General features: G+C 38.0%; 1 protein-coding gene across 2 annotated transcripts in view; it reads left to right on the top strand.

Moving 5' to 3' along the window:
* Phlpp (PH domain leucine-rich repeat protein phosphatase) overlaps window positions 1-25233 on the top strand; it is an 85315-nt gene that overhangs the window by 25768 nt on the left and 34314 nt on the right. For both annotated transcript variants that reach the window (XM_072000728.1, XM_072000727.1), the window contains exons 4-5: window positions 11800-11934; window positions 21466-21698. In XM_072000728.1, coding sequence (XP_071856829.1) covers window positions 11800-11934; window positions 21466-21698 — 368 coding nt within the window. The remainder of the gene's footprint in view (window positions 1-11799; window positions 11935-21465; window positions 21699-25233) is intronic.

Below are 25233 nucleotides of genomic sequence, written 5' to 3' on the forward strand. Positions count from 1 at the left end.
TATCAAGTTGCGATAACTCATTACGTGGCTGCCCGAGAAACCATCGTCGAGCGTTAATCGGTCGATCAACTAACCGTACAGTTTAACGCGACCGAATTCCTCGCAGTGAATGGCTGCCGGAAATCGGATGTGCATTGTTCGCGACAACTTTATACCAGCGTCCTGGTGTGACACCGCGTGTTTCTGGCATCAATGTAATACACTGTTACACGTATAGAAGACCGATTCTCGCTTCTTTCATTTTGCTTGTTTTTCTACGCAAATTACGAAAGATACTTCATCGAGGTCGCAAATTAACGAACAGTCATGAAGCCATGGCCACAGCTCTGTTTTATCGGTCGCAATTTCCGTTTGCTCCTATTTTTAGAATGCTACTAGTTTACATCTTTATATCCTGGTACCGTACTTTCTAGCGTCACTTATGCCTCCGTCTATAAATATTACAACACTTACGAAACGTGAGAGGAATGTCTCTGAAAAACTGTTAGTGGACTATGAAGAGGTTTTTCTCAATCAGTATGTTAATATTGGCATCTGTGTTGCATGTTAGATTCTCTCCATTATGTTTATTAATACTTTATATCGTAAACAGCATGAACATCGCGAATCAGGGCATTAAAGAAGCAAAGCAAGCCATAATGTCCTGCGACAGCGAAGATTAAAAGCTCGTGCATAACACAAAGGATGCAGTGAAAAGCTCGCGAGCTTGTTCCGAAGTAAAAGCCTTCTTGCTTTCTGTATATTTTTTTTTTTCTTTTTCCTAACCTTTTATTCTGTTATCTTAATCAAAGAAAACGGATAATGTCAACAACTTTTAATATACCCATTACTATAGATAGCTTCTTTTAACGGAAGGAAGAAGGCAGGTATAAAGAGAGATTTTTCAAAAGTTAGCAACCGAGCAGAAAAATATTGCTGATATTGCTGAAGTTAATAAAAGGTGGAAAGTTATTATGGATACTGAAGAAAGATGACATAGATTAAAATGTCTGAAAAAACTTAATGTCTCTGCTCCTTTTAAAGCTGCTTTTATAAGAATATTATGGAGGATAAAGTTACACGATTGAGAGAGACAGGCAGTGTAACGGACAAGAAATTGGAGCACAATCATTATTCTTAAAGTTTACGATTTTTAGGTTATCAAATACAAAATTTAAAAATTATGTTAACACGAACGACTATATCTTTTATTCTTCTGAATTTTATACTTAACACTTTAACGATCGGAGACGTCTTAAAATGTCTATAAATTGAATGTTATTGACTGAGAACGTGTAACGTAATTAAAATTATCGTGCGATATTTTTAGAGCGTTGGATCGATAAAATATTCATTATAAAATGTTCTGTTGTACTTATCCTTCGCATTTTATTTCGTTATGTTTTCTTTATTTCTTACATTTCGTATTTTTACCAACGAGATTTCTGACTCGGGAACGTATGTGGGTAAGAGATGAATCCATCAACTTGCCAACTAATAAAGTGATACATATTAAAATTAAATTATACAACTTAAATTAAACTGTAAGTAGAGAGAACTGAAATAATTATACTACATAAACCGTGCAACAATAGCAATCAACTATACTGTGATATATATGACTAAGAAAAATATAAGAAAAGTCCACGAATAGTACCATACTCTAATCTGATAGATCAAATTGATAAAAAGTGTAAACAATATTAAACAAACACATTATTAACCGAAAAGTTATCGATATTTATTCACATCTAAATATTTTAATATTAATGAGAACTCTCCGGTCACAGATGTTTGTTTATAGATAAATGTACCGATCATTAAAGTGTTAATATATTTCCGTTGTTATTCTTAACGTTACACTTAATAGAAAATCGCTGAAATTTCCTCGCAAAGCAACCGCATTAACATCTGCTAATATCAAAGATACAAATATCGTAAATATCAAATTTATAATAATATTACTATCGTAGAAATATATTAGTATTTCTTTCACAGCGTCGTATTTCAAACAGAGGATTCCAAACATCGTATATTATTCCATAATTGAAGAGAATATCTCGTTTTGATGGAACTTGCGAAAAGCCAGGTCCGGTTGCGTACAATCTCCGGTCTAGACTATGACTTTAACAAAGTCTCGGTTACTCTTCACCCACCAGCCACTCTTGTTGACTCCCCTTTCTCACCCTCTGGCACTTCGGAATGGTTAATCGGTGTTTGCCCATCAAATAACGTACTAATTGCTTGCCACCTTGGATACACGCTTATTCTGGCATTGCCACTGTCTTGCACCGCCGAATTATACGTTGTTAGAGCCGAGAATATCGACAGCGTTTCGAGATTGTAATTAAATGATGGCTCGTGATACATTTGATCTCGCCCGAAGGGAAATTAATATTAATGTAGTGGAAAAGAAGAGAATGAGGTAGGAGAACGAGATAAGATTGGATATAACGAAGACGATGATCTTTTCAGTTATTTGTTGTAGCGTGCGGAATGCTGAGATCGTTACGATGTTAGTATAATATCGTTCGTCTACGTTAAAGAATTGTTATCTTCTATTTTCATAGACAGAGCATAGAACGTTAAAATGCGTTATACTCACAAGATGGTATGAAACAAAATTTCCAATTTAAAAAATACTTGCCGAAAGTGTTTAAAAAAATTTCATAGGCAAAGAGGCAGCCTACGTTATCGAAAAATAAATGCATAAAATAGGATTCTATCAAAGAGAACCGTCAAATCCGAAAAATTTGCCTCTCTCAAAAAAAAAATAGATTACCGAAAAAGGGAGTTTTATAAAAGCTTCATATTCAAAGAGAGAGTTTACGTAATCAAAAAATAAAAATATATAAAACTCGAATTACACGGAAACGAATCATCGATCGGGAGAAAACGTGTTCCACCGTTTCTATTTCCCGATTTCTTCTGTAACCGCGTTGCGCCAACGATGAAATCGTCATGGATTCCTGTAGAATCGCCGCGTCCCCAAGGTAATCCTTGGTTGGAAACCTGTGAGAAGTTTCCAAGAGAAATTCCGAACTGTTGGCCGGCCTGTAATCGGCATTTAGCGTTTCAGCTTAGCCAGCCGGTTAGGTCGTTTCCCCTGGCAAGGCGAACGCCTCGTTTCCGGAAGTTCCGCTGTGGAAACTCTCAGTCGTTAGCGGTTATTATGGTTAAACATGTTCAGCCCTAGCCACGACATGAGTCGTGGTTGCTGGAACACTGGCCAAATGAATTTACTGTGTTTTAAGAGTAGCCGAACTGGTAGCGACCTTGGATATTAATTCATTGTATCGTAGAAAAATTGTGATGGCAATTGACAGTTTGCTAACTATGGAGTAAATGAAGAATGCAGGAATATGTAGAATAGAGCAAATATGAAGGAAAAAGCTTTTATGGAGAATTTTTGGCAAACTTTTGCAAGAAATATAAAAATTTATTCTGGCTATACTATAACGATCAAATGTATGCATTTCAGGTGTACGTGTATTTAATTCAGAGATTAGAGAAAATGAAGGACGAATGACAGGAATATTTAGAATAAAAATGCGATCAGGTTATATCTTCTTTTAAAAGGTTGTACGTGGTACGTGCAATGACGGCGTTCCTTTGTGACATCGATCGTTTCTGTTTCTTTCATCCCCTGGTGAGATAGAGTAAACATAATAAACGTTGAAACGTTCGCTTGAATTGGAATAATAAAGATAAATTGTAGCTTGCAGCAGAGTAAATATGGCATATCGGGTATATTTAATCCGCCGAGACTCTAAGATTGATACAGGTTTCTTTTCATGCAGAATTTACTGCAGGGAAAAGGTAATTTGCTTACTTTATTAACTTTTATTGTAATAAAACTAGAGGAACAGTTCTAAATAATAAACGATCTGATCCTTGATGTTTGAACTGTAGAATATTATAATATATTAAAACATTATGAAATGAAAACGGTGGAGTTTACCATCTTATTTTTATTTCTATAGTTCATTTATTACTTATATTATTATATGTATTGAATTTTAAATTATTCTTTAAAAAAGTTGTCTCGGCTGAAAGGATAAACGTAACAGATTTTATCGAGAACGGCTGAATAGGAATTCAATACAAAGCGTATAATAGTAACGTGGTAGTGATCGTGTGAAGAACACTCGATCATGAATGAACATCATGAACAATCCAAATATTGTGTTTCAAGATATCGGTAGCCTTAACAACCCAATTTGGCATAATCGAAACGATCTATAGCTCCGAACCGTGGCATTCGTTGTAATATTCATGCATACTGTCAACTGTTCTACAGTCCATCAAATTCGTGTCACCGGAAACCGCCAAATAACGAACGAGCGACGCATTGTTATCGACACACTGCGCATTGTTTAGCATCGCATACAACTAAGGACCGACTCTCCATTACGTTGATTAATGTATCATTGGTCGAAATTGGATTCATTATCGACGTAAATTTTGGCTATTGCTCGTTTGCTCGTTATCTCTCAACCCTCGCCGTAAATCGACGATAGAAACTAGTATTCGATCTATATGCACCTAAATGATCCAGATTCGCATTTTCTCGCGCGAAAAGGAAAAAAGATATCACTATCCAGGCGTAATCGACAAAGTATCCTACAGAGGATCATCGTTTTATGGAACACGAAATAACAAAGGAACTGTCACTTGCATGGTTTCTCAGGGTCTCTGGCAAGGTCAGTTAATTAATCAGCAAGAGAACCTGTAACGTTATTTCGGTTCGACTGAAACGCGGTAAAAGCGTTTCTCGATGCGTTTCCTGTCGTGCTTGCAAACGCTTCAAAGAGTCCGCTTCTACTTGGGATCGGTCCACGCGTTCAATCCACTCCTTTTAACTCAAGTTTCCCGGACCGATTAGACTGCGATTCACCTTCTATGCTTGCACAGGATGCTGAGCAAGAACACAGTTTACGCTTTCAATGCAGTCTCGTTGTTTCTGCGTACCGTGAAGATCGATCGAAGACCAGACAGACCAGATCTGATGCAATTATTGTTGATCAGGATGCTTCCAAAGAGATTGTTGGTTGATACGTTCAGTACAGTAAGAACAGCAAACGTCTCTATAATACTTTAAATTCCTCTCAAAGGAAAATATTAAGTCACGATATTCTTTTTACAAAGTGTTTTAAGATTTCTTAGCTAAATATTATTAGTATGTTCTGTAAATGTAAAAACATCAGATAATATTGGAGTCCAAGTCCGATTTTTTGTTTTCGGACACTGTTTTATTTGTTTCGAGAACTATATATTCGATCTGGCTTTCCACAAAAAAACATTCCTTCTCGAACGATAACGGAAAAGTGATTGGCACAGATTGTTTCATTTCGTAAATTGAATGTCCGATTGTTTACCGATTCCCTGGAAAGCTCGTGGTTCTTTCACACGAATTTTTTTAGAAATTTGTTTTGTTAAAATTATATTGGTAGATGAGTTTTGTGGTTTTATACATACATACAGAATATATCTACAGAAGATATACAGAATAAAAGCGTTTATTTTGGCACTTTACAATATTGTGTGACTCGGAAATAATAATCGGTGATAAATAGACTGCGGATTTTTCTGCAAATTCACGTTTTGACGCTAGTTAAAACCCATAACCACCGTTACATCAATTACACTATTTTACAAGAGAACGTCGCGTATTTTTTCACAAAAAGGGAACTATTCTGCCGATCGATTTCTCCGCTGAAATTCCAAAGCTTTCAACCAGTACATCAGAGTCTCAAACTTATTCACCAATCTAGTGCCGAGGTTGCAGAAAATATGAAGCGACAAGGCGGTTCTCGAAGCTTTTTAAAGGCTTTCTAGAATCGTGCGAGAAGAAAAAAGTTGGAAACAACCACAGCCCAGAAACGGGTATCGTGGTTACGCGCCTATCTAACGTCTTAACTTAATTAGCCCAGCAAATTGTATAACGTAAGTTAGCATAATGCACTTGGAGTTTACGGGGGCAATAGCGTAGAGCCCCTGAAATTGCTCATTAATAGCGGCAATAACGTCATAATTGGGGTGGCATGCGTGAACCCCAAAGACTATGCTTTCTCGCGGCCTCTCTATTCAATAGGGCGGAGTGCACGCTGTATGGCCAATGACCATTCAGCTTTAAAAAATAATGAACCGAACGGATAAAAGAGAAAACGAATAGAAGGAATTGTATAATAAATGATGGATGAATAATAGACGAATAACTGAATGTATAAGAAAAAGAATTTTGATACATTGACTGCAGATATTTGATGGATGTGCATCTCTTCCTTTTGTTTCCTGGATATTGCTGATTTATCATTGTTTCGTGGATTCTGTGATTTGAATAGAACGACAGTAAACTTTTGAAAATTTTCGATTGATTTATAGTTATCGAAGAATGGTAAGAATCTAATTTCAAATATTCGCAAGATTTGTTCCCGACAAAAGTTGAACAAAAGTATTATCAGATGGTTTAACATAGAAATCGTCTGACAATTGGGATAAATATTTGCAAATGTATATTCAACAGGATCCTAGATTCAGATTAAATCGTAGAAGATCAAACTGCATAATAAATCACGGTTTCGAACCGTAACTCCGAGATATACTTACATCCAAATTCATGAATATCCTCGGTGAATGTTCGGACAGCTACTAAGCCCTTAGCGAAAGCAAATTTTAAAGTCCTTCTACGTTACATGCACAAACAAGTTAAAAAGGTAAATCATAATGTTGAAGTTTTATACTATTGTAATGCTTCTGCTCCTGTAAACTGTCTAGAAGTTTACTTGTTCTCTTGTTCACTTCTCGCAGTGTAGTCGAACTTCTGGTATTTGTTTGAAATGTACCACGTTTGAAACTTTCTGCTATCTAAACGTTTTACATTTTTATGAAAGAAAAGAGCTTTCGCCGAAAAGGGTTAGATATTAATCGGAAGCGAAGTTCGCCGCATTTTTAAACTAAATGTTACAGCATCGCGAATTAAAAGATTAAGCAAAGAAGGCAGTATAATTTTAAATCGTTTCATTTAGTTGGCTAATCTCTTCCGTTTCTGTGCTAAATCTTAGCTTAACCATAGAAAGGCAAACACAACGAGCATTACTTTTGCAACAAACAACGTAAATATTTAGTCAAATACCGGTAGCGGAACAGAGGCGCGTTTTGGAATTAATGCCGAACGAAATTTCGCGACTCAAAAGTTATCCGGCCGGCGGCGGCAAGTTCGCTGTGACGACAAATGGTACTCCCGGCCGGAAGTTAAGGCCGGAACTAACGCGAACGATACACTTGGTCCATTTCCAAAATTACGACGAACAAGAAGTTCTGGCGTCGCGCGAAATTTCACGGGACCCTAGAACGAGTTTCGCGCAAGAACGGAGCATGTCGATAGTTTATCGACCGGAAGTTCCACCGGAAATCCTGCCTACTATCTCAGCGATTTAAATTGGTCCTTCGACGAAATTGCGGCTGAGAGTATATTGTTAGATCGTAGTAAAATTCGCCACAGTTCCGGGAAAAGTTACGTCACGGAGAAAACGAATTGCTATTCATTAAGCGAATATTACGGTTTAATAGTTGCCGACACCCACACAAGGTGGAAATATTCATTGTTGTTGGATAATTGAGGTATTAGAGTACGCTTAAGCATTCTATTTTAATATATCAGTTGTACCGAGATAATTTTGCTTTTATAGTTTCTCGAAACTCTTAATTAAGTTGCTCGAAATAACCGTCAACTTCATCCTCTGTCTTTATGTTTCTGATTTTCTAACTAACTTACATTCACAACGCATTACACAAAGAAGCTTTACAATTTCCAGACGATATTTGTTTTTGCATTGACTTTTCTAAATGCCTCGCAAATAAAGAGCTAATGCTGCTAACGCAACCATTACGTAATGCAAACAAGATAAAATTCAAAAAGCATAAACTAGTGACCACGTTCAGAATATTGTAAAACTTTCTGTTACGACCGTTCGCGGAGAGACGCGATCGCGAGAAGGCACGTCAACGGGAGTCGTAAATTCCCGTTACGATTAAACAATCGACGCCACGAACTGATCGATCCCCTTATTTCTGTTACGATAATAGGGGTGGTTTGATTGAGGTGTTAATACGTATATAATATCGTTTGTTCCAGCAGCTTTGTAAAAATGAACACTTACACTGATGCGTCGGTACAAGATAAGTAAGAGACCCGTTACACACGTTTTGACTGTTCTAACGACGAAGAAGAACTGGTACTTAAGGGTAGAACCCGTTACAGACTTGTTAACTGTTCTAACGACGAAGAAGAACTGGTACCTAAGGGTAGAACCCGTTACAGACTTGTTAAATGTTCTAACAGCGAAGACGAACTAATTTAAGGGTAGAAGCCGTTACAGACTCGTTGACTGTTATAACGTCGAAAAGAAAGTGGTACGAAAGTGAGGATGCTGTGTCGGAGCAGAGCTAGAGAAGGGTATGTCTAGCGCACGGGACCATCGGATTTGTTAATGACATTTTTGGTCGGGAAAGTGAGGGTAATAGACATTGTTCCTGATTGGCTATTAAGACTGTTGATGGACTAGGAAGGATCTTAGCCGCCCTCGATAGAAAGTTGGTAGCAGAAAGCATCGCATGTGTGAAAAACTAACTTTCCCGTGTTTTCCCGTAACAAATCATAAACCTTAGAAAATACTTCAGTAAAAAGATCTTTGTTCGATCTGAAAGACTTTAGCTAAATTTTTCTGAGATTTATGGTCGGTCCTTGAGAATCTTCAGAGTACGCAATAAGGATGTGCGGACATTCTGTCCGCGGTGTGTGGCCTGGTCTAGGTAGAGAGTCGGCCGACGTAACACTTTCTAATCTTCGATATTTATAAAAGAACATTTAATCTTGCAGATAATTATGCAGAAAAGAATTATCAAATAATAATGTTCTCCGATTCGTGTCTATGCTTTACCTGAATTATTTCTGTCAACTTTTTGTTAGGTCGAGTTTCATATCTACTTGTGTAACAAAAGATACACCTTTTGATACCTTGATAACTATACATATAATTATAATTCGTCCATCTCGAGGACCGTAGCCAAGATTAAGTCGCCAACGAGATAGCTGTAGTTACTGCTTTCGTGGAATTGTCCAGAAACGACGTTTTAGGGGTGTAGATAATTACAGGATGTGCTTGGATCCTGTTACACTGACTACGCTTTTAATGGCTCACCAACCAGCCACGCCAGCACCATCAACGGGTTAATTGAGTTAGTCCAGCACTTCGTCATCTTCCCATCGAATATCATGATTCTGTTTCGCTGTGAACCCTACCTCATCAGTTTTTCCATAGATATCGTAGTGAACAGTGGATAAACCTCGCGATAATACGGAAAAGTGGTATAAAACTGAGATTCCTATTTCCGGAAACTTTCTACGTTTCGACTTCTCAATGTGTATAACTATTTCTGAATTATATTAAGTTATCAGACAGATAAGTGGGAGTTACTCTGAAATTCAAATTCCAACAATTTCGAAATCCAAATTAATATAGTTTATTGAAATATTATTAATTCTAATTCGAGAGTTCGTTTTTATTCTTGACAATGTAACGAGCTCACATGCTGAATTATACATAATATATGCGCAGTAACTGGCGATAACCGTGGTCCGTTAATCGGCGAGCAAGCACGAAGCTGCGTCAGAAGCCGCACGAACGTCAATATTTATTCGATAGATTTTCATTTAGTATGCCAAGAGATATAACGTGCATATTGCTGGTTCGTCGGACAAACTCGCGGCTTTGTGGAATGCTTGGTTGCCCTCTCGTCGATGTTGGTTGATTAAGATATTCAACGGTATGAAATTCCGAAGGAGCTGGTCGATTATTACATACATTTGATGTTACGCATAGTTGATATTGTATCGCGTTGGAACACAATTTATCAAGTTTACTTGACTTCTTTCTTCTCATAAATTTTCGGAAAAACACCGTCAAACACGATACGAAGGCAAAAGCGAGGAAATCTCGCAAATTCCAATTTAAAAGTTCGATAAGAAATGCAAATTATAAAAAATATAAATAAGACGGGAAAATTGCCGCCAAAGCAAATGTAACGATCGGAAATATTGTAGTTGCGCGGCCGATAGAAGCCGTTTATGCGCATTTCTACATGAAATATACATGATGGTTTCGAGTGAACGCCGTCTATGATGTCTCTCGGGGATGATTTGCATGCTTTGCGCCATGAAGCGTTATTTAACGATGAATTTCGGTAACATCGAAAGTGAATTCTAACGCGAAACTGCATTAATGCGGATGCATACAGATGTCACTTGTGCTCACCGTCTACGCAGTTAACCGTTTCTAATTTTAATTCAATTCCAAAGCTGTAGCTTCCGTCGTTACCAGATGGCTGTTTGAAAACATCAACTGGCTTCTTCAACATCTTAATGCTTGACCTACACTTTCCCACACCGAAACAAATTTATTTTTATTTTAATCCTTCGCAGTTTGATGATCTCACTTACGAAACGTTCCAATAAATTGTCATTTAATTTCAGCAGAGATTTATGTTATACATCTAGTTTCTTTATTCGTATAAATTATGGCAAAAACAATTTCCATATTATATTTTCTAGATAATTTGAGGAATAGGTGAATCGTTGCATCATAAAGGGATTCCCATACCACCCTATCAGTTATTTCGGCGATGCGAATTTCTTCCCATAAAGAGAGGTTTAATAAGACGGTCAGTTATTGCTTATCCTCGATATTTTTCGCTAAAACTGTAGCGTGGGCATATTAAAGCTACCGGCAGTTTCAGCGAAATCTGTTCCCTCGTCCTTAATTTTCCTAGTTGCTTACATTTCCTCGAAGTTGCAGGAATTCCGCATACATAATGCTTCGTTGGCGTACAGAAAGAAATTTCATAAATTCAAAGTCCATATCCGGGCAGCATCTTGCACGAGGAACTTATAGCGTGAGGGAGAATTCGAGATCTTATTTTTCAACGTTGTCGCAACAGCTTGCGCGAAATAACCGCGACTATCGAAAAGAATCGCATACTAATTAACAATTTCACAGCCACACTGAATTCGTATCAAGTCAGAATTTATTCGAGCGATGAAGGATTTTTAATCTCCGATTATATAATTCTGAATTTAATTATCTGACTTTTATATTCTTCGTTGACATTCGTCTGTCGTTCATTTAATATTTACAATGAGAATATGGGTTGGATTGAATAAATTATAGCTTTTAATCTAATTAAAGAAGAATTTCAGTTTAAAGCAGTTTTGGCACGTTAAAAGCTGACGACATCGTTCTATGTAATTTTATATTTATCGCCACTTTGTCGATTGATTTCTGAAGTCGAAATCCAAACTATATATGAAATGTGAGAATATGGCATGATTATAAATAGATAGTAATACAGTATTGACTTTCCAGTAAAACTTCCAATCGTGAACATCGTAGGAAATTAATAATTGACCATTCGCTTTTGCATATCTGGTACGGTAATCATTGATTTTATTATCGCGTAGAATCATTTTATAGCTTGTCGAAAAATATATTTAGCGACAGTATGTGACTTACGACGTATAATACAGTTTGGTGGTTCGTTTCAAATTGGAAAAAAAAGTATTGCGATACTTATGGCAGTATATATAACAAAAGGTAAGAAAATAATATAACCAATGATATAAGAAATATTTACAAAAGAGGGTTACCCGATCTAATTCCAACCCACTTGCCTAGCTTTCACAATAATCGCACTAGCATCACTCGTATCTCTCTACGCCAATTAGAAACACCGTAGCTCATCTCTTCACCGTTTTTCTCACAGGACCCGCATCCCCCTTGCCGGAGCTTGTTGGATACAGCCGTTGCGGTTACGCGCTCGTATTGAAGGGCTTGGTTTTTCCCCAGTGGAAGAGGCGACCCTTGGCTGTCATCGGATCCAGGCTGTTCCTTTATCCAGGTAAGTGTTCCACGCGGGATTTCGCCAATCCTCCCCTATGGGGATAAGAAACGCTTGGTAGAAACGGAGCCTCAGGCCTGTCGAACGTATAAGGAAAGGATAAGAACCGGCTTTATCTCGTGCTCCGTGCTCGATTTCTTGCGAGAGCAATTATTGAAACATATATCATCGTGCCGCGACGCTCAGGGATGAGATTCTTTGTTCGTGCTAGTGAAAAACGCTGAGCCATTGATTTTTTGTGATGCACGAGAGGTAGATCGAAGTCTGGCGAATTATATCAGCAGCAGAACCACGAATTTTTAATATTTATCTAGGTATGTTATACGGAATTAATCAGAATTGGAACAATATGATAAAAATTAGTAGACGAAATGTTTGGTGTCATTTGATACAGTGTTGCAAGAATATAGCGAATGTTACGTCTTGCCGAGAATATTTCTAGAATTTAATTTAAAAAGCGATTATTATGTTTGTAAAGTTTTGCGAGAATTTTATGGGTAATTTTCTAAGTGAAGTGGTTAAACTTTGGAATGGGATATCAAGATCTTATTACACAAATTATTCATGTCGTATGAATCATAAAAGAACGGCGGACACTTACTATCGGCCACATATGTATACAGCTTTTTGCCATACTCGTTGGCGAAACTCATAATCTAACTTCGTAATTTTCATTCGACGATCAAAACTTCCGTAAACTCGTTTCAAGGAGTCCCGACTTATAAATCTCACTCCTCTTTTCCTTCAACTCCGCTTCTCTCGATTGTTTCCTCGTCTTCCAACTACGACTTTGATAATTTCAACATCTAACGAAAGCATCAAGTGTTTCCGCTTTGTATGTATAAACATATACAGAAAAAAATAGAATATTGATTCAAATGAGTGAAATTTATATTGGATAAATATTTTTAGTCTATTTACCAGGTAGACATTAAATTTATGAAAAATTTAGAGAGCAATACGATATTAAATTTTGTAAAGGAGGTTTGTAAAATATCCTGCTATTTGTTTTAATTTTATAAAAGACTTACGTAAAATTAATTTTACCTACAGCATTGCGTGCAGTCGAAACCCTATGTAACAAAGTGGAAATAAATTTGTCTACGTGTTACAGTCGAGAATACAACAAAATCTCTCGATAGAATCATGGCTTCGCAGATACGAATGTCTCGTGAAAAGAAAACATCCCTCTAGTGCAATCTCCGATATCGAACTACGATTTATGTTCAGCTTTGATTTATCCTCCGAAAGTTCCGTTAGACCGGTTACGCCAATCAATTGTCAGATTCATAGCCGCGATGGTAGAACGTTAGGTAACATACAAGTATCTAACCCCATGACTGATAAGTGAACTTTAAATTGGATTTCTTTTTGCGAGCGGAAGCGCGACCACTTGAGGAGTTAACCTGCCAGATAAAGAATTGTCAGTTTGGGTAGGAACATTCGTTTCGTTGGTTGTTGCAGGAGATGGAATGGTATGTCCTTGTTCGCTAATCTGTTTGTATGTCGATATTTTATGGATATCCTAACATGTGTGTGTGACGTTAAAGGAATCGGTCGCTTCGATGAAACGATGGGAAAAATTTTCGAAGAGATACGTGTACCACATATATTTTCCTTCTATCTGTTTTTATTAAGTCCAAAAGACAAAAAATCTCATCCTTCGTGCTTAGTTGATTTTATAATTTTTATAGCAAGATTAAAGTACATCGCATATAATTTTTATAATTTTTCTATTAAAAACCATTTAATTTTATTATTCAAACGACTTTCATCGCTCACTCTCACTTTCAATTACGATACCTTGGCCGTTTTACGTAAACGTCTGCGAGTTGCTCCAGAAGATAAAAGCGCGTCAGTTTAGGGTGAAATGAAAACATCCAGGCTCAATTTTGTACACCCTCTGATCTGCCTCCGAACTCCGCCCCTCTTTTCCATCCTTCTATCCTGTCCACGAAACACCATGATTTATCTACGTTTTGTCCTTTATCCTTGCCGTGAAACGATTCTGTCACCATTCCTAAGTACGTTCCGCGGATCAAGCATTTCTTTCCAGGAAAGGATTTATCGCGGTGACGTGCAATTACGGTTTCGAGCATCCAGATCCATCGGATCCACTGCCATATTGAATGGTTGATTTTGTAATGATATCCTGAAGCCACGATATTTCTCGAATAAATCGATATATTTTGTTTATTTTTCTCCTTAATCATTTGAGTATTTAATCCGTACTTAGTACAAGCAATACATTAACGTGTTATAGATCTATATTTCATTGAAATCTTGTGGCCAACCTTTATAGGACGAAAAAGATTAATCGCTACGCGTGATGGTGTCGATAAGTCGTAATTGTTTCACTGGGAAAGCTATTAGTTTTCTACGATGTGATTCGATCAGACTTTGATGTGGTCAGCTTGAAACTAATGACTAAATCGTTTATTACCGATTTAGGAGCAATTCCCGTTTTATCTATTTAATCGTCGAATGAAATCAATCTTCTATATTTAATTAATAAATCTGGTTTTATTTTAAAGTAATTTAATGAATAACGTTAATACAAAATTATAAAGTTTATAATTTATATAAAAATCTTGTTGTCGTTAAAAAATTCAGCAACGATCGTTGCTGCATAATGACGTTGAGGATCGTATCGGATAATCCACGATGGATCACGCGCGGAAAAAAGCTAATCGCGTCTGTTGGAATCGATAGACGCGCTCGTCACAAAGGGAACAGGGGCGAGCTGTCGATCGTAAATTGCACCGTGCAAAAAACAATGCAGCCGGCATCGGTCGGGATGAAACTGGCGAAAAACGGAGTGTCTTGTTCGGAATTAATCGATCGGCAACTTTTCCAATGCTCGCTGCTCTATTCCAAAATGTACGACAAACAAAATCGAAAAGAACATACACAGGCAGCGAGCGAGAGAGAGAGAGAGAGAGAGAGTGAGAGAGAGAGAGAGAGAGGACAGAAAGCAAAGAAGAGACGAAAAGTAGGAATTGGATAAATGGGAAAATCGAACGACATCGACTTTCGAAGCTGACTTCGCCTGGTTCGACGCGAGGGCGAAGAAACAACTGGAATAACGGAAGCATCGTTCCATGAATTTTAATAGTCGATTGCTCGCATAAAAAAGCAAGATAGAACAGGAGATAATAAAAAGATGAAAGAAGAAAAGAAAGAAAAGACGTACGACAATAAGACAGAAGCTGAAACGGTGTCGATGATTGGACAGGATCTTGAAAAGAACGACGAAAGTGGAGAAAGAGAGGTATGGCACGACTGTTTTCCATGGTATTGTTCGCCATTTATAGCTCGGGAAATATCGAACGGTAAGAAAAACCCGATCGTCGACGAGGAACCGATGATTTGATTCCGAGCACGTTCGGCAAAGCGACGTTCAACTTCGTCGTCATTTGATAAAAACGTCGGAATCAATGGGAATTTGCTATGGATTCGCGGTAGTCTCTGCCGATCGATGCGCTGATATAGGCTGGCAAATGGCTGTGATACTGGTAAAAAGGTGCCAAATACCTTTGCAAATATCGCTTTGATCTCCCTTGAAAGCGTCAAGTCCGATGGAAACTTTCCTCGTGTTTTTAAGTTTCGCTGCAGTAGATCTGTTTGCGGATGTTTTCGACGTATTAAAAATTATTGCGCTTCCTGCGAGTAAAATGAGGAAACACGAGCGATTCAACCTGGTTATGGGGCAAACGTCGATATAGCTTTTTATCTCGTTTCAATTAATAAGAAATTAATATATATTAGTTATACATGAAATTAGGCTACAAAAGACATCATGTCAATCTGACTCTCATTTTTAAGCACGTCGTCACTAATCCAAACGCCCTAGTTAACACCATGACCTTTATCTGGTGGCACATCTTCATCAATCAACGACAAAGGCGCTATCACGTGGTAAATTAAAATAAAAATGTAAATTAAAAGTAACCATCGAATGACATCACCTGCTAATTAAGCCAAACGAACTTAAGCTGACGGAGGTGGATGCCAGGCGCAAATCACCGGCTGAAATTCACGAAAGCCTTCTTATCCGGCGTTGCGGCCACGAAAAGTCGGAAAGTAAATAAGTTGGCCGAAAATGACGCGGCCGGAAGTCGGTGAACAGAGACGAGACAGGATCGCCCTGGTTGTTTGCTGTTGATTCAGCACGTTCGCCGATGGCGAACACCTGTTACCGACAACTAGTCTCGAGTTTAATCAAGCTCAGTGTTCCGAAGGAACGACTGTCAAAGCGCATCCTCCTTGAAATTAACGGCAATACCGCGGAAAAGGTGAATTTAGAGTTGGCCACGGGTCTCTTTGACGCTGCCCTCTCATGTCGGTCAGAATTTACCGCTTATGTCGGATGTCCGCTACAGATCCAGCGGTCATCGTGGATTCTATTCGATAACGATTTTCGGAAAAGTGTGCCGATATCCGCTAAAGCAGATACAGGATGCCCCAGACTTTAATATTTTGATCACTGCGATCTTCTTGCAGATAATTGGACCAATATTATTAGTAAAATTTTACAAGTCACGAGTTACAAGTTAATTTATCTAACAAATACATCTAACAAATAGTCAGAAATATTTAAAAAAACAGCTTATGATTTTGAAATTTTTAAATCATAGAATAACACAAATGCATCAGAACAAATGAACCGAATAAGGCAAAGCTGCTGTAAACGTCCAGCATTTCCAACACTGAATAAAATTTACATTTTCCTCGACGATGCTATTATAATGCAAATGAAAACTGCATAGCTAATCTCAAAACAAACTGACTCAAACCAGGAAAACATCGACAGTTAACCTGGCACGATCTTCGTTAAAAAATAAAAACTACCAAATAATCTTTTTGCAGGGTACAAACCTCTGACACGGCAAAGCAACAATAGTAGACTGTACTTGGAGCAAAGAAAAACGGAAAATTTCATTTTCCCCGGACGCTTCAATTATCCTCTCGTTTGCACATCCACAACCATCTAACATGCATCTACACCTGTATACACAAGACACACACACGGGCAAGGAAAATAAAACGTGGGTTGGTCGATTTGCGCTGGAAGTTATGAATTTAAATCGTCCAATGAATATTTATACGGTCATTCGGTTGTTCTCTGCATGGCGTGTCCCGTTTGTTGCATCCTGCTCATAAGAAAGTCATTGGCGATATAATGGCCACGCGGAAACTGCGAATCTAACGTATGAATCAGTGGATCGATGGTAGTCGTACCTTGTTCATGATGAAAATCGCTGGCAAACAACGAGACATTGCCTTCACTTTGGTGAAACTTCACAAAACAGCTAGTAACTTATAACTTGAAGCTAGTAACTTGAAGAAAAGCTTGGACAAATTGACTGACGTGTGTAAAAATGGTATTTAGCAGTTCCGAGAGTACCTTTCGCTGAAACGAGGTCGGAATTTAGTTCTGTGGTTATTAAGCCGCTAATGATTCTATACAATTTCGTATTTTGCGATAAATAAATTTATCTATATGAAGGACGGTGCTAAACCGGTTGGACAGAAAAGAAAGCGGTCCATTGCAACTTTCGAATTGTATAATGTAATATTATGTATCGGTGTAATAAAATATACAAAAAATTAACGCAAAGTGGATATTTCGTATTTTGCTTCAGAGCGTTTGCCACTCAAACAGGCCTAATATTCGTTGCCACCCAAAAGTTTGATCTTCTAATGTGTGACGCGCTTAAATTCATTTAACCAGAAAAGCTCGAATCCCGCGCGATTTCCTCTGCTGACAACTAGTTTTAGCGCACATATAAATTGCATTGCTCGAGCTACGAATTTAAATTGGTTTTTGTGCTAGTTATAATAACTTAGCGGGTAAATATTCCAAATGAGTATGTTTTTCTAATATTTTCCTAATCATCTAGTTTGCTTTCTTTCGACACGAAACTCTACAACTATGTATTTAGTATCTACCCAAAAAGCAAAAGCGATTCTAAATGACTGTGTCAATCGGGATGGTGTTGGCGGTTTTGTGATTTTCGAAATTGTTGAAATTGTTGATCAAATAAAAGGTTTTAAAAAGAAAATCAACGGCAGAAGCGTAAAGTAACTAACGTGACCAAGGTGACGACCGCAATGGATAGAGAAACATGCAGCTTTTTGGCAATCCACACTGTGGAACAGCGGTATTGACTGATTAGAATCGAATCACATGGTAGAAACTAAACGACGTTAATCAGAAAAGCCAGTGCACATTGATGGCAACGCCACCGCGAGATTTGTTTCTGATTGCGAGTCATTAAAGGGAAAGGCTAGCCAACTACAGAGCCAACTACTATTGAAACCGACCGTAGCTGTTTAAATCGATAAAGATTTAATCACTTGCCGTTTCCTAATTACACGCGATGATTATTTTTGCCAATAGTTTAATGGTTGTTAATTTTACCGAGTATATTCTACATTTGTTCAGATCTGTGGAATTTAATTTAACTAATTACGATGCAGCGATTTTAGGGAAGACGAATAAGAGGATAATCGATATAATAGCACAAAAAACATAATAATTAAAAAGTCAATTCAAATAGAAATCGAAGAATTAGCGGTTAGATAAAAAATTATTGCCATAAAGATCATAATTTTAATTTTCAAATTGATTTCAAAGTTACCACCACTTTTATCGCCAGCTATTAACCCAATTAAAACTAATTAAAGCTTATTCCAACATAATTCCATTTAATAACAATTTTCGTCATTTTTTTTTTACAAGAAAGCGCGCTCTTTTATTCACAATCAGATCATTTCAGCGATCGACATTAGCATTGTAAGAAAAAGTTTTCGGGATTGCTTAATGAGTCAGAGCGTTGGCCAAGCTCCCTGTAGCCTGAAAAGCTTTCCGCAAAGTTTTAATTGCCCGCGACCCCGGTTTGCCCCATTGTTACTTTGCGTCGCGTCGATGACGTTATACAAGGTGTTCATCATTTATTAGGTGTTCAATAATAATACGGTTATATGCTATGAACAAGGAATGGAACTTTTTAAAATTTTTATACCAAGATGGAAAGTGTATTAATCTTTATCTGTGCATTAAAAGAGAATTATGTGATAGGAAAAGCTGGTACCAAGATTTATATAACCTTTCAAAAGGTAAAGCTGTATAGAAAATATTAATCAGGTTATATTTTATTCCACTTCTAACTCTTCCTTCTAAAAAGTATTCTACTCGGTTTTTCATTAAATTATTCATTAATCACTGATCTTATTAAAACTATTAATTCTGCTCTGAAAATATAAGAAAATTTAAATTTTAATTAAATCAATTACATGCAATGGAGATTAGAATAATCGACTTGAATTACGATTAACCATCGAGTATATCATAGTATCGAATTGAGAATTCCTCGATATTCTCTGGATCGACGGTGGTTACAAGAAAATTTAAATTACATGAAAAATTTTAAAGAAAGAAACGCGATATTACCAGTCATCGTAGATCTTAATTTAAAAGAAGCTTTCGATTATATAGAATGAAATGAAACGTAAGTCGAAATGAAATTCAGCGAACAAGCCTTTTCCAAACGACAATATTATCGAATTACACGAGTCTATAGAGATTACTTTCATAAGCAATTGTTCCCCAAAGGATAATGTTATATCAGACAAACGCTCGTATATACACATTAGCGTGCAATTGTTTTCACATGGAAGCGAATCACTGGCAATTATTAATTCTCTCCCAAGTGAATACGTGGAACCCGGTGGTTCCATAAGAACTCCACGTAAAATATGATATCACACTCGAGCATGCACGAAAATTATAATGAATATACATAGGTGTTCAGTGCGCTCGTTCAAGATGAAATTGTATCAGGCATCTCTTTATGCGGACCCAGAAAGCAGTGATTCTGAAATAAGGACTATCGTTTGCAGAGAGAAATCGAATTTACAGTAACGACCGAAAATATAAAACTCCTTGGGAAACAAAAGTTTTCTTCCTAGTATTCTAAAATTTTGTATTGTATTACTCTATCATAGAATAACATTGTATCTAATGATTCTCACAAAAAAGGTGAAAAAGACATGCTTTTATTAAATTGCATGAATTTATATTCGAAGGTAATTTTCAACATGGCGGCCATATATCGATACACTGATTGAACCACATATTTCAAGTTCATAAAAACCTGAGATCTCCTTCGGGTGAGGGATTTATTCTAAATAATAATACCCATTTCTCTACACTCATTCCACAAAAACATGCGTTTGCACAAACACATACGATCCACGCACATCTATCGTCACTCGGTAAGAACTCGATGCTACTGACGCAATCCAACGATCGCGATCGAATCGTCAAACACGATTCACGTAGGCCGCTATTATTCGAAGCGAACTACCCGAGGGATGTATTGCACGAATCCACACGATGCAGTCGCGACGATCAAATAAAATCCGATTTGCATCGATGTTTTCCCGGATGCTTTTGGGAAAAACTCGATCGGTTGGTCGGTAGCCGCGTTGTTAAACCGCGAGCCGCGTTAGGCGTGGTTCACGCGGCGTGAAACGAACGCGGCGGGATTTAAAGCTGGCTCACCTCCGACCTGCCTCGCTCGAAACGTCGATGGACAGCTGCCACTCGTAGTTCCGTGTAATTAGATGACGCGACTCGGCTGCGTTTGTCACTGTCAAAAAGCCGGCAGAACTGTTGATCCTCCGGAATTTATCGCTCGAGAGGTAACTGCTCGTCGCGCCGTTTCGCGAACTAACGCTCCGATACAATGAGTTTTCCAAAAGGACCGTCCACGTTTTATGGCGCTGTTGGTCATTCAGAACGGATAGTTGTTTTCGCAGTTCGTTTCGTTCAGAGTGCTCTACGATTAATTTGCTCGAGTATGTGTGTCGCAATTGGAAGATTCAAGTATGAAACTATAAAATGTAGGTTTGTAGATCTTATAAAAATGTTGAGTTACAAGGAATCTTATAGATGATTAATACATTATTAAAAGCTTTAACCTTTTAACCTACAGCATAGTGTGAGAGACGTAATACATCGATGTCATTGATTTATTATTTACTTTAAGATAATAAATCTTTCTTGTTCGATGATCAATTGGTAGTAATTATTTATCAAACATCTTGTAAAATAAAATAGGTTATACCTTACACACGCATTTATGTATCAAAAGACATGTGCTATTTGCACAACTTCGAGCATTCAATCAAACCGTGAAATGGCTCAACGTGTGACCGACCATATTGTTGTTTATGGTACGCGCTATTCGAACCTAATCGTGAAGCAAGGGATTAAGAATCAAAGACCAGAGGTAAAAAAACACTTCTTTCACTCTAATAAACATTCCAAAAATGATTCTTTACTTGATCGTTCACAAAATTTCGTACCTCAAATATACATAATGATGATCTGTCTATAACAGACTTAAGATGATCGATGGTCAACCCCAGTCTTGCCATTCGATTTTACCGAAACAAGTAACGCGACAACAACCGAGTCAAATTGGTCGTAACTAAATTTGGTATCAATCATCCTGATTTTAGCCTGTCCAGAGTCTAGGCCAGAGTGGATGGAACTAACTGGCGGGGGTGCGGTGTGTTATGCCCCGTCACGTCTGGGCAAACTCGTACTCCGTATCACTGGATTTCCAAGAGTCACTCAACAGTGTCATCAGAGTCAACAACAAGAGGACAGTCACCATCGCGAGACGAGGCACTTATATCTCGGCTTTCACCACCCCTGGGACAGAGACTTGTGGAAAAGTTGGATTAAACAAGTAAGTCAAACAACGTGACAGAACAATTTACAACGAGGAAATTTCGTTTCTATATATCGATCACGATCTTAACATTTTCTTTCTTTACTCTTTTCTGTTTTACTTCCTTTTTGCTATTTCTTCAGCGACTCTGTGGCTCAAAGAAAAAATTGTATCAACCAAAGCGTAAAAACAGAGTATGAGGGTGGATATACAGGAAGCTTCGGATGGTCTCGATAAATTATCCTAAAAATTTTTACCTGAATAAAGTTTCTATGGTTATCGGTCAGTGGTTTAGAGGTAGTAGAATACTGTATGAAAATCGCTTGTTTCTGAAATATCCTGTATTTTTTAATTTTTTTTTTTTTTTTTTTAAGATTTTAAAGGTTAGGGTATCGTAAATTTGTTGGAGTAACGAACTACAAGTCGAGGCAACTATCCAACAAATTTCTCACACGTGGATATTTCAACGAAAATTTCCTCACGACTGTACAGTTTTATCGCTCGTTTCCCCACATCGATATTAATTAATTTTAATCGTTAGCGTTCACAAGGGTTTTCGCGAAATTAATTCTAATTATCGGCATTAAACTCTCCGCGGGTAGAAGATGCTCGGCCAAAACGTGGAAGAGTTTAATCGCCGAACGCGTTTCACCGAATTGCGGACGAAGGGGGATTAAACGAGTTGCCAATTTCAATTAAGAGCACGATTACAAAGAAACCGTCCCTTCGCCCCGAAGAAAAGCCATTCGGCTACGGTCAATTTAATTTCCAATCTAATTTTTAACGCTTGCTTCCACCCAAGAATATTCTATTCTTCCCTTAAAGAACCATCGCTAAAACAGAATGAAATGGAACGAAATGGAATTGAGCTTCGTTCGAATAATTTGGAATAAATATTTATCGTGGTCGCGTTCGCTCCGCGTGAAAGCTCTTTGCTTGTTCGTGGAAAAACTCGAAAGGGATATTTGAAATTTTGTCTCGAAGAGTTTCGAGATTGAAGGTGAAATTGTTTCGCTTTAGAGATTTTTCTATGTGCACTGTACGAATAGTTTGTGTACGGTACGATGGAATGGGGAATAATGTGGTGAAAAAATAAATGGGAAATTTGAGCTGAAATTGGGAGGGAATAGAGTTTGAAAATTGAGAGGACACGTGTTTTTGTTTGTGACAGTTTTGGGGGGACCGTTGTATGGCGAATTTTAATACAAGTTTCTTGGACAATGTGCAAATGTGCAAATATTAATAAGTAATAATCAAGGTATAAATACAATTTTTGTTCTAACAATGTATCCAATATAATTTATTATAAATAAATATATTTTGTTTGACTTTGCAACGCGTGAGAAAGTTGTCAAATAAAATTGACTTTAACACGAAACTCTCACGACGCAACTTTAGCAACAAACAGTGCACTGGAAGCAATATAAAAGAAGTAGAAAAGTAGAACGAAGAAGAAGAAGAAGAAATGAAAAAGGATAAAAAACGTGTCAAAAGTAAGATGACTTCCGCAAGAGGAATATCAAAGTCGAAATCAATCTTCGAGGGGCGAATGTTTGCCAGACAATCGCGACCGACTTAAACTTTAAGCTTCAGCCGGCGAAAGCAATTCCAGAGAAGCTGGCTAGGCTAACTCGCGGAAGAATGAGCGATCCTTATCCTTGCCGCTTGAATTTTGCATGGCATCCTGGAAACGAACACCCTGCTCCTGGACCAGACGAACCGAGGCTAGGGGCTTTCGTTATAATATTCACAAAGCGAGAAAGAGTAAGAGAGACAGGTGGAGACAGTTGTGTGGAAATGAGGTGTAGCTATGAAGAAATCGTAAGTTTTCGCCGACGTTGCGGATAAAAAGATAAGAGGATATTTTAAATATTCCTTAGTTTTCTTATGAGCAGGGTATAGTTGGAGATTTACGTGGTTACGAGAAACGACCTATTTTGCACTACAAATATTACAAATTAAAAAATGCTTGTTGATATTAAAAATTAAGAGGTATATGTATATGTGATAACAAATTTCTCACTTCGCGTTAAATTCAATCTCCATTTAAATGAGAAACAACACTTCGTATACACCAACCTAGTACTCATTCATGCTGTTTATCTTGAAACACTACATATTAAGCAACAATATAATATTTTATGTCCATAAAATCGCTCCGAAATCAATGTCGATTCTCTGTATTCACTTAGACCTGCACTGCCGATTTCAACGACGATATTTCTGGAAGGTATAAAATCGACGTATCTCACAATAAAGCGGTCATTTCGAAGGTCCACCACTGGTGCAATATTCACGATCGTAGCGCACGTGTTCCCTCAGAATCGAGAATTCACCAGCCGCGCGAGTCTGAACGAGATTCAATAAAGTACCTGGAGAGTCCGGCGGCCGAACCATCGAAGGAGATCAATGCTTTTGCATTTTCCACAGACAGAGATCGTTATCCGTCGCTGGCTAGACGCGGAGGGAATCGAACAATCGCGTCGATATTTGTTTGAACGCTGGTCACAGAACTGACTTATGGGATTATATCCTTGCTTGTAGCAGGAAGCCATTGACCCGGGCAGCTCTAGTCGACTTCGAGGTCCGTTTCCTTAAAAAGATACCAGTCGTCGATTCTCTCTCTCTCTCTCTGGTTGCATTCACCACGATACTCGATACCCTGTCAGGAATAAAGAAAATCCGTGGGTTCAATAAACGACCCGCTCTAGAATTCAATCGGCATCGCCCGCTCGATATTTCATATTTCTCGATATTAGTGCACGAAACTTCGTCGAGTAGTTTCTGCGTGCACACGCGGACGATTGCGGTTTCCGGAGCCAATAACGGGGAGGGGGGAGGTTACGACTCGATGATTACGATCGTGTGGCTCGTCGGACCGATGGCATGTCTGTGGAATGATGAAAAAGAAGTTTGCTCTTAGCGTTTGAGATTTCGTGGGTTTTGTTTAAAAATTGATAAATAAACGTGAGATATATGGATCAAAGTATAGAAAGACCATAAATTAAATCATCGAGCGGTGATTTACTTCTTCCTAGTTTTCTGCTACCGCACATATCGGCTTTGATATTCCACGCACTAGCTGTTAAATACTCGCAACGATATCTTTATTTTTTTTTTTCGTATCCTTATTCATCGAGCCGTCCGAGGCTTAATTATGTATTTACGGCACTTGCTTATTCGAATCTTTTGTTACCTCGAAATAAAGGACGATCCTGTAACACATTACAAAGATTAACATTCGGATGAAATCCGATCAAGCGAATAATCCGTAAGCAATTTTATAGCGAGGGAAACATTGACAAAGAGCGGAGAGGAAGGGACGCAAAGGGAAACGATAGGAGATAATACCGTTACGGGATGTCGATCCAGGCGGGCCACTGAATCAGAAAGGTGCACCGTACATTCGCAAATGAGGCCAAACACGCGCATCCGCCGCGTTTTGATGCAGCTTAATCGAATCGTCCCACCAATAACGAAGAGATGCCGGAGTTGCCCGTGTGCACCATAGTTGGCTAGGTGTTGTGGACACTAATCCACAGGGACCAATTCG

This window comes from Bombus fervidus, chromosome 3, assembly GCF_041682495.2.
Source record: "Bombus fervidus isolate BK054 chromosome 3, iyBomFerv1, whole genome shotgun sequence".
NCBI lineage: Eukaryota > Metazoa > Arthropoda > Insecta > Hymenoptera > Apidae > Bombus > Bombus fervidus.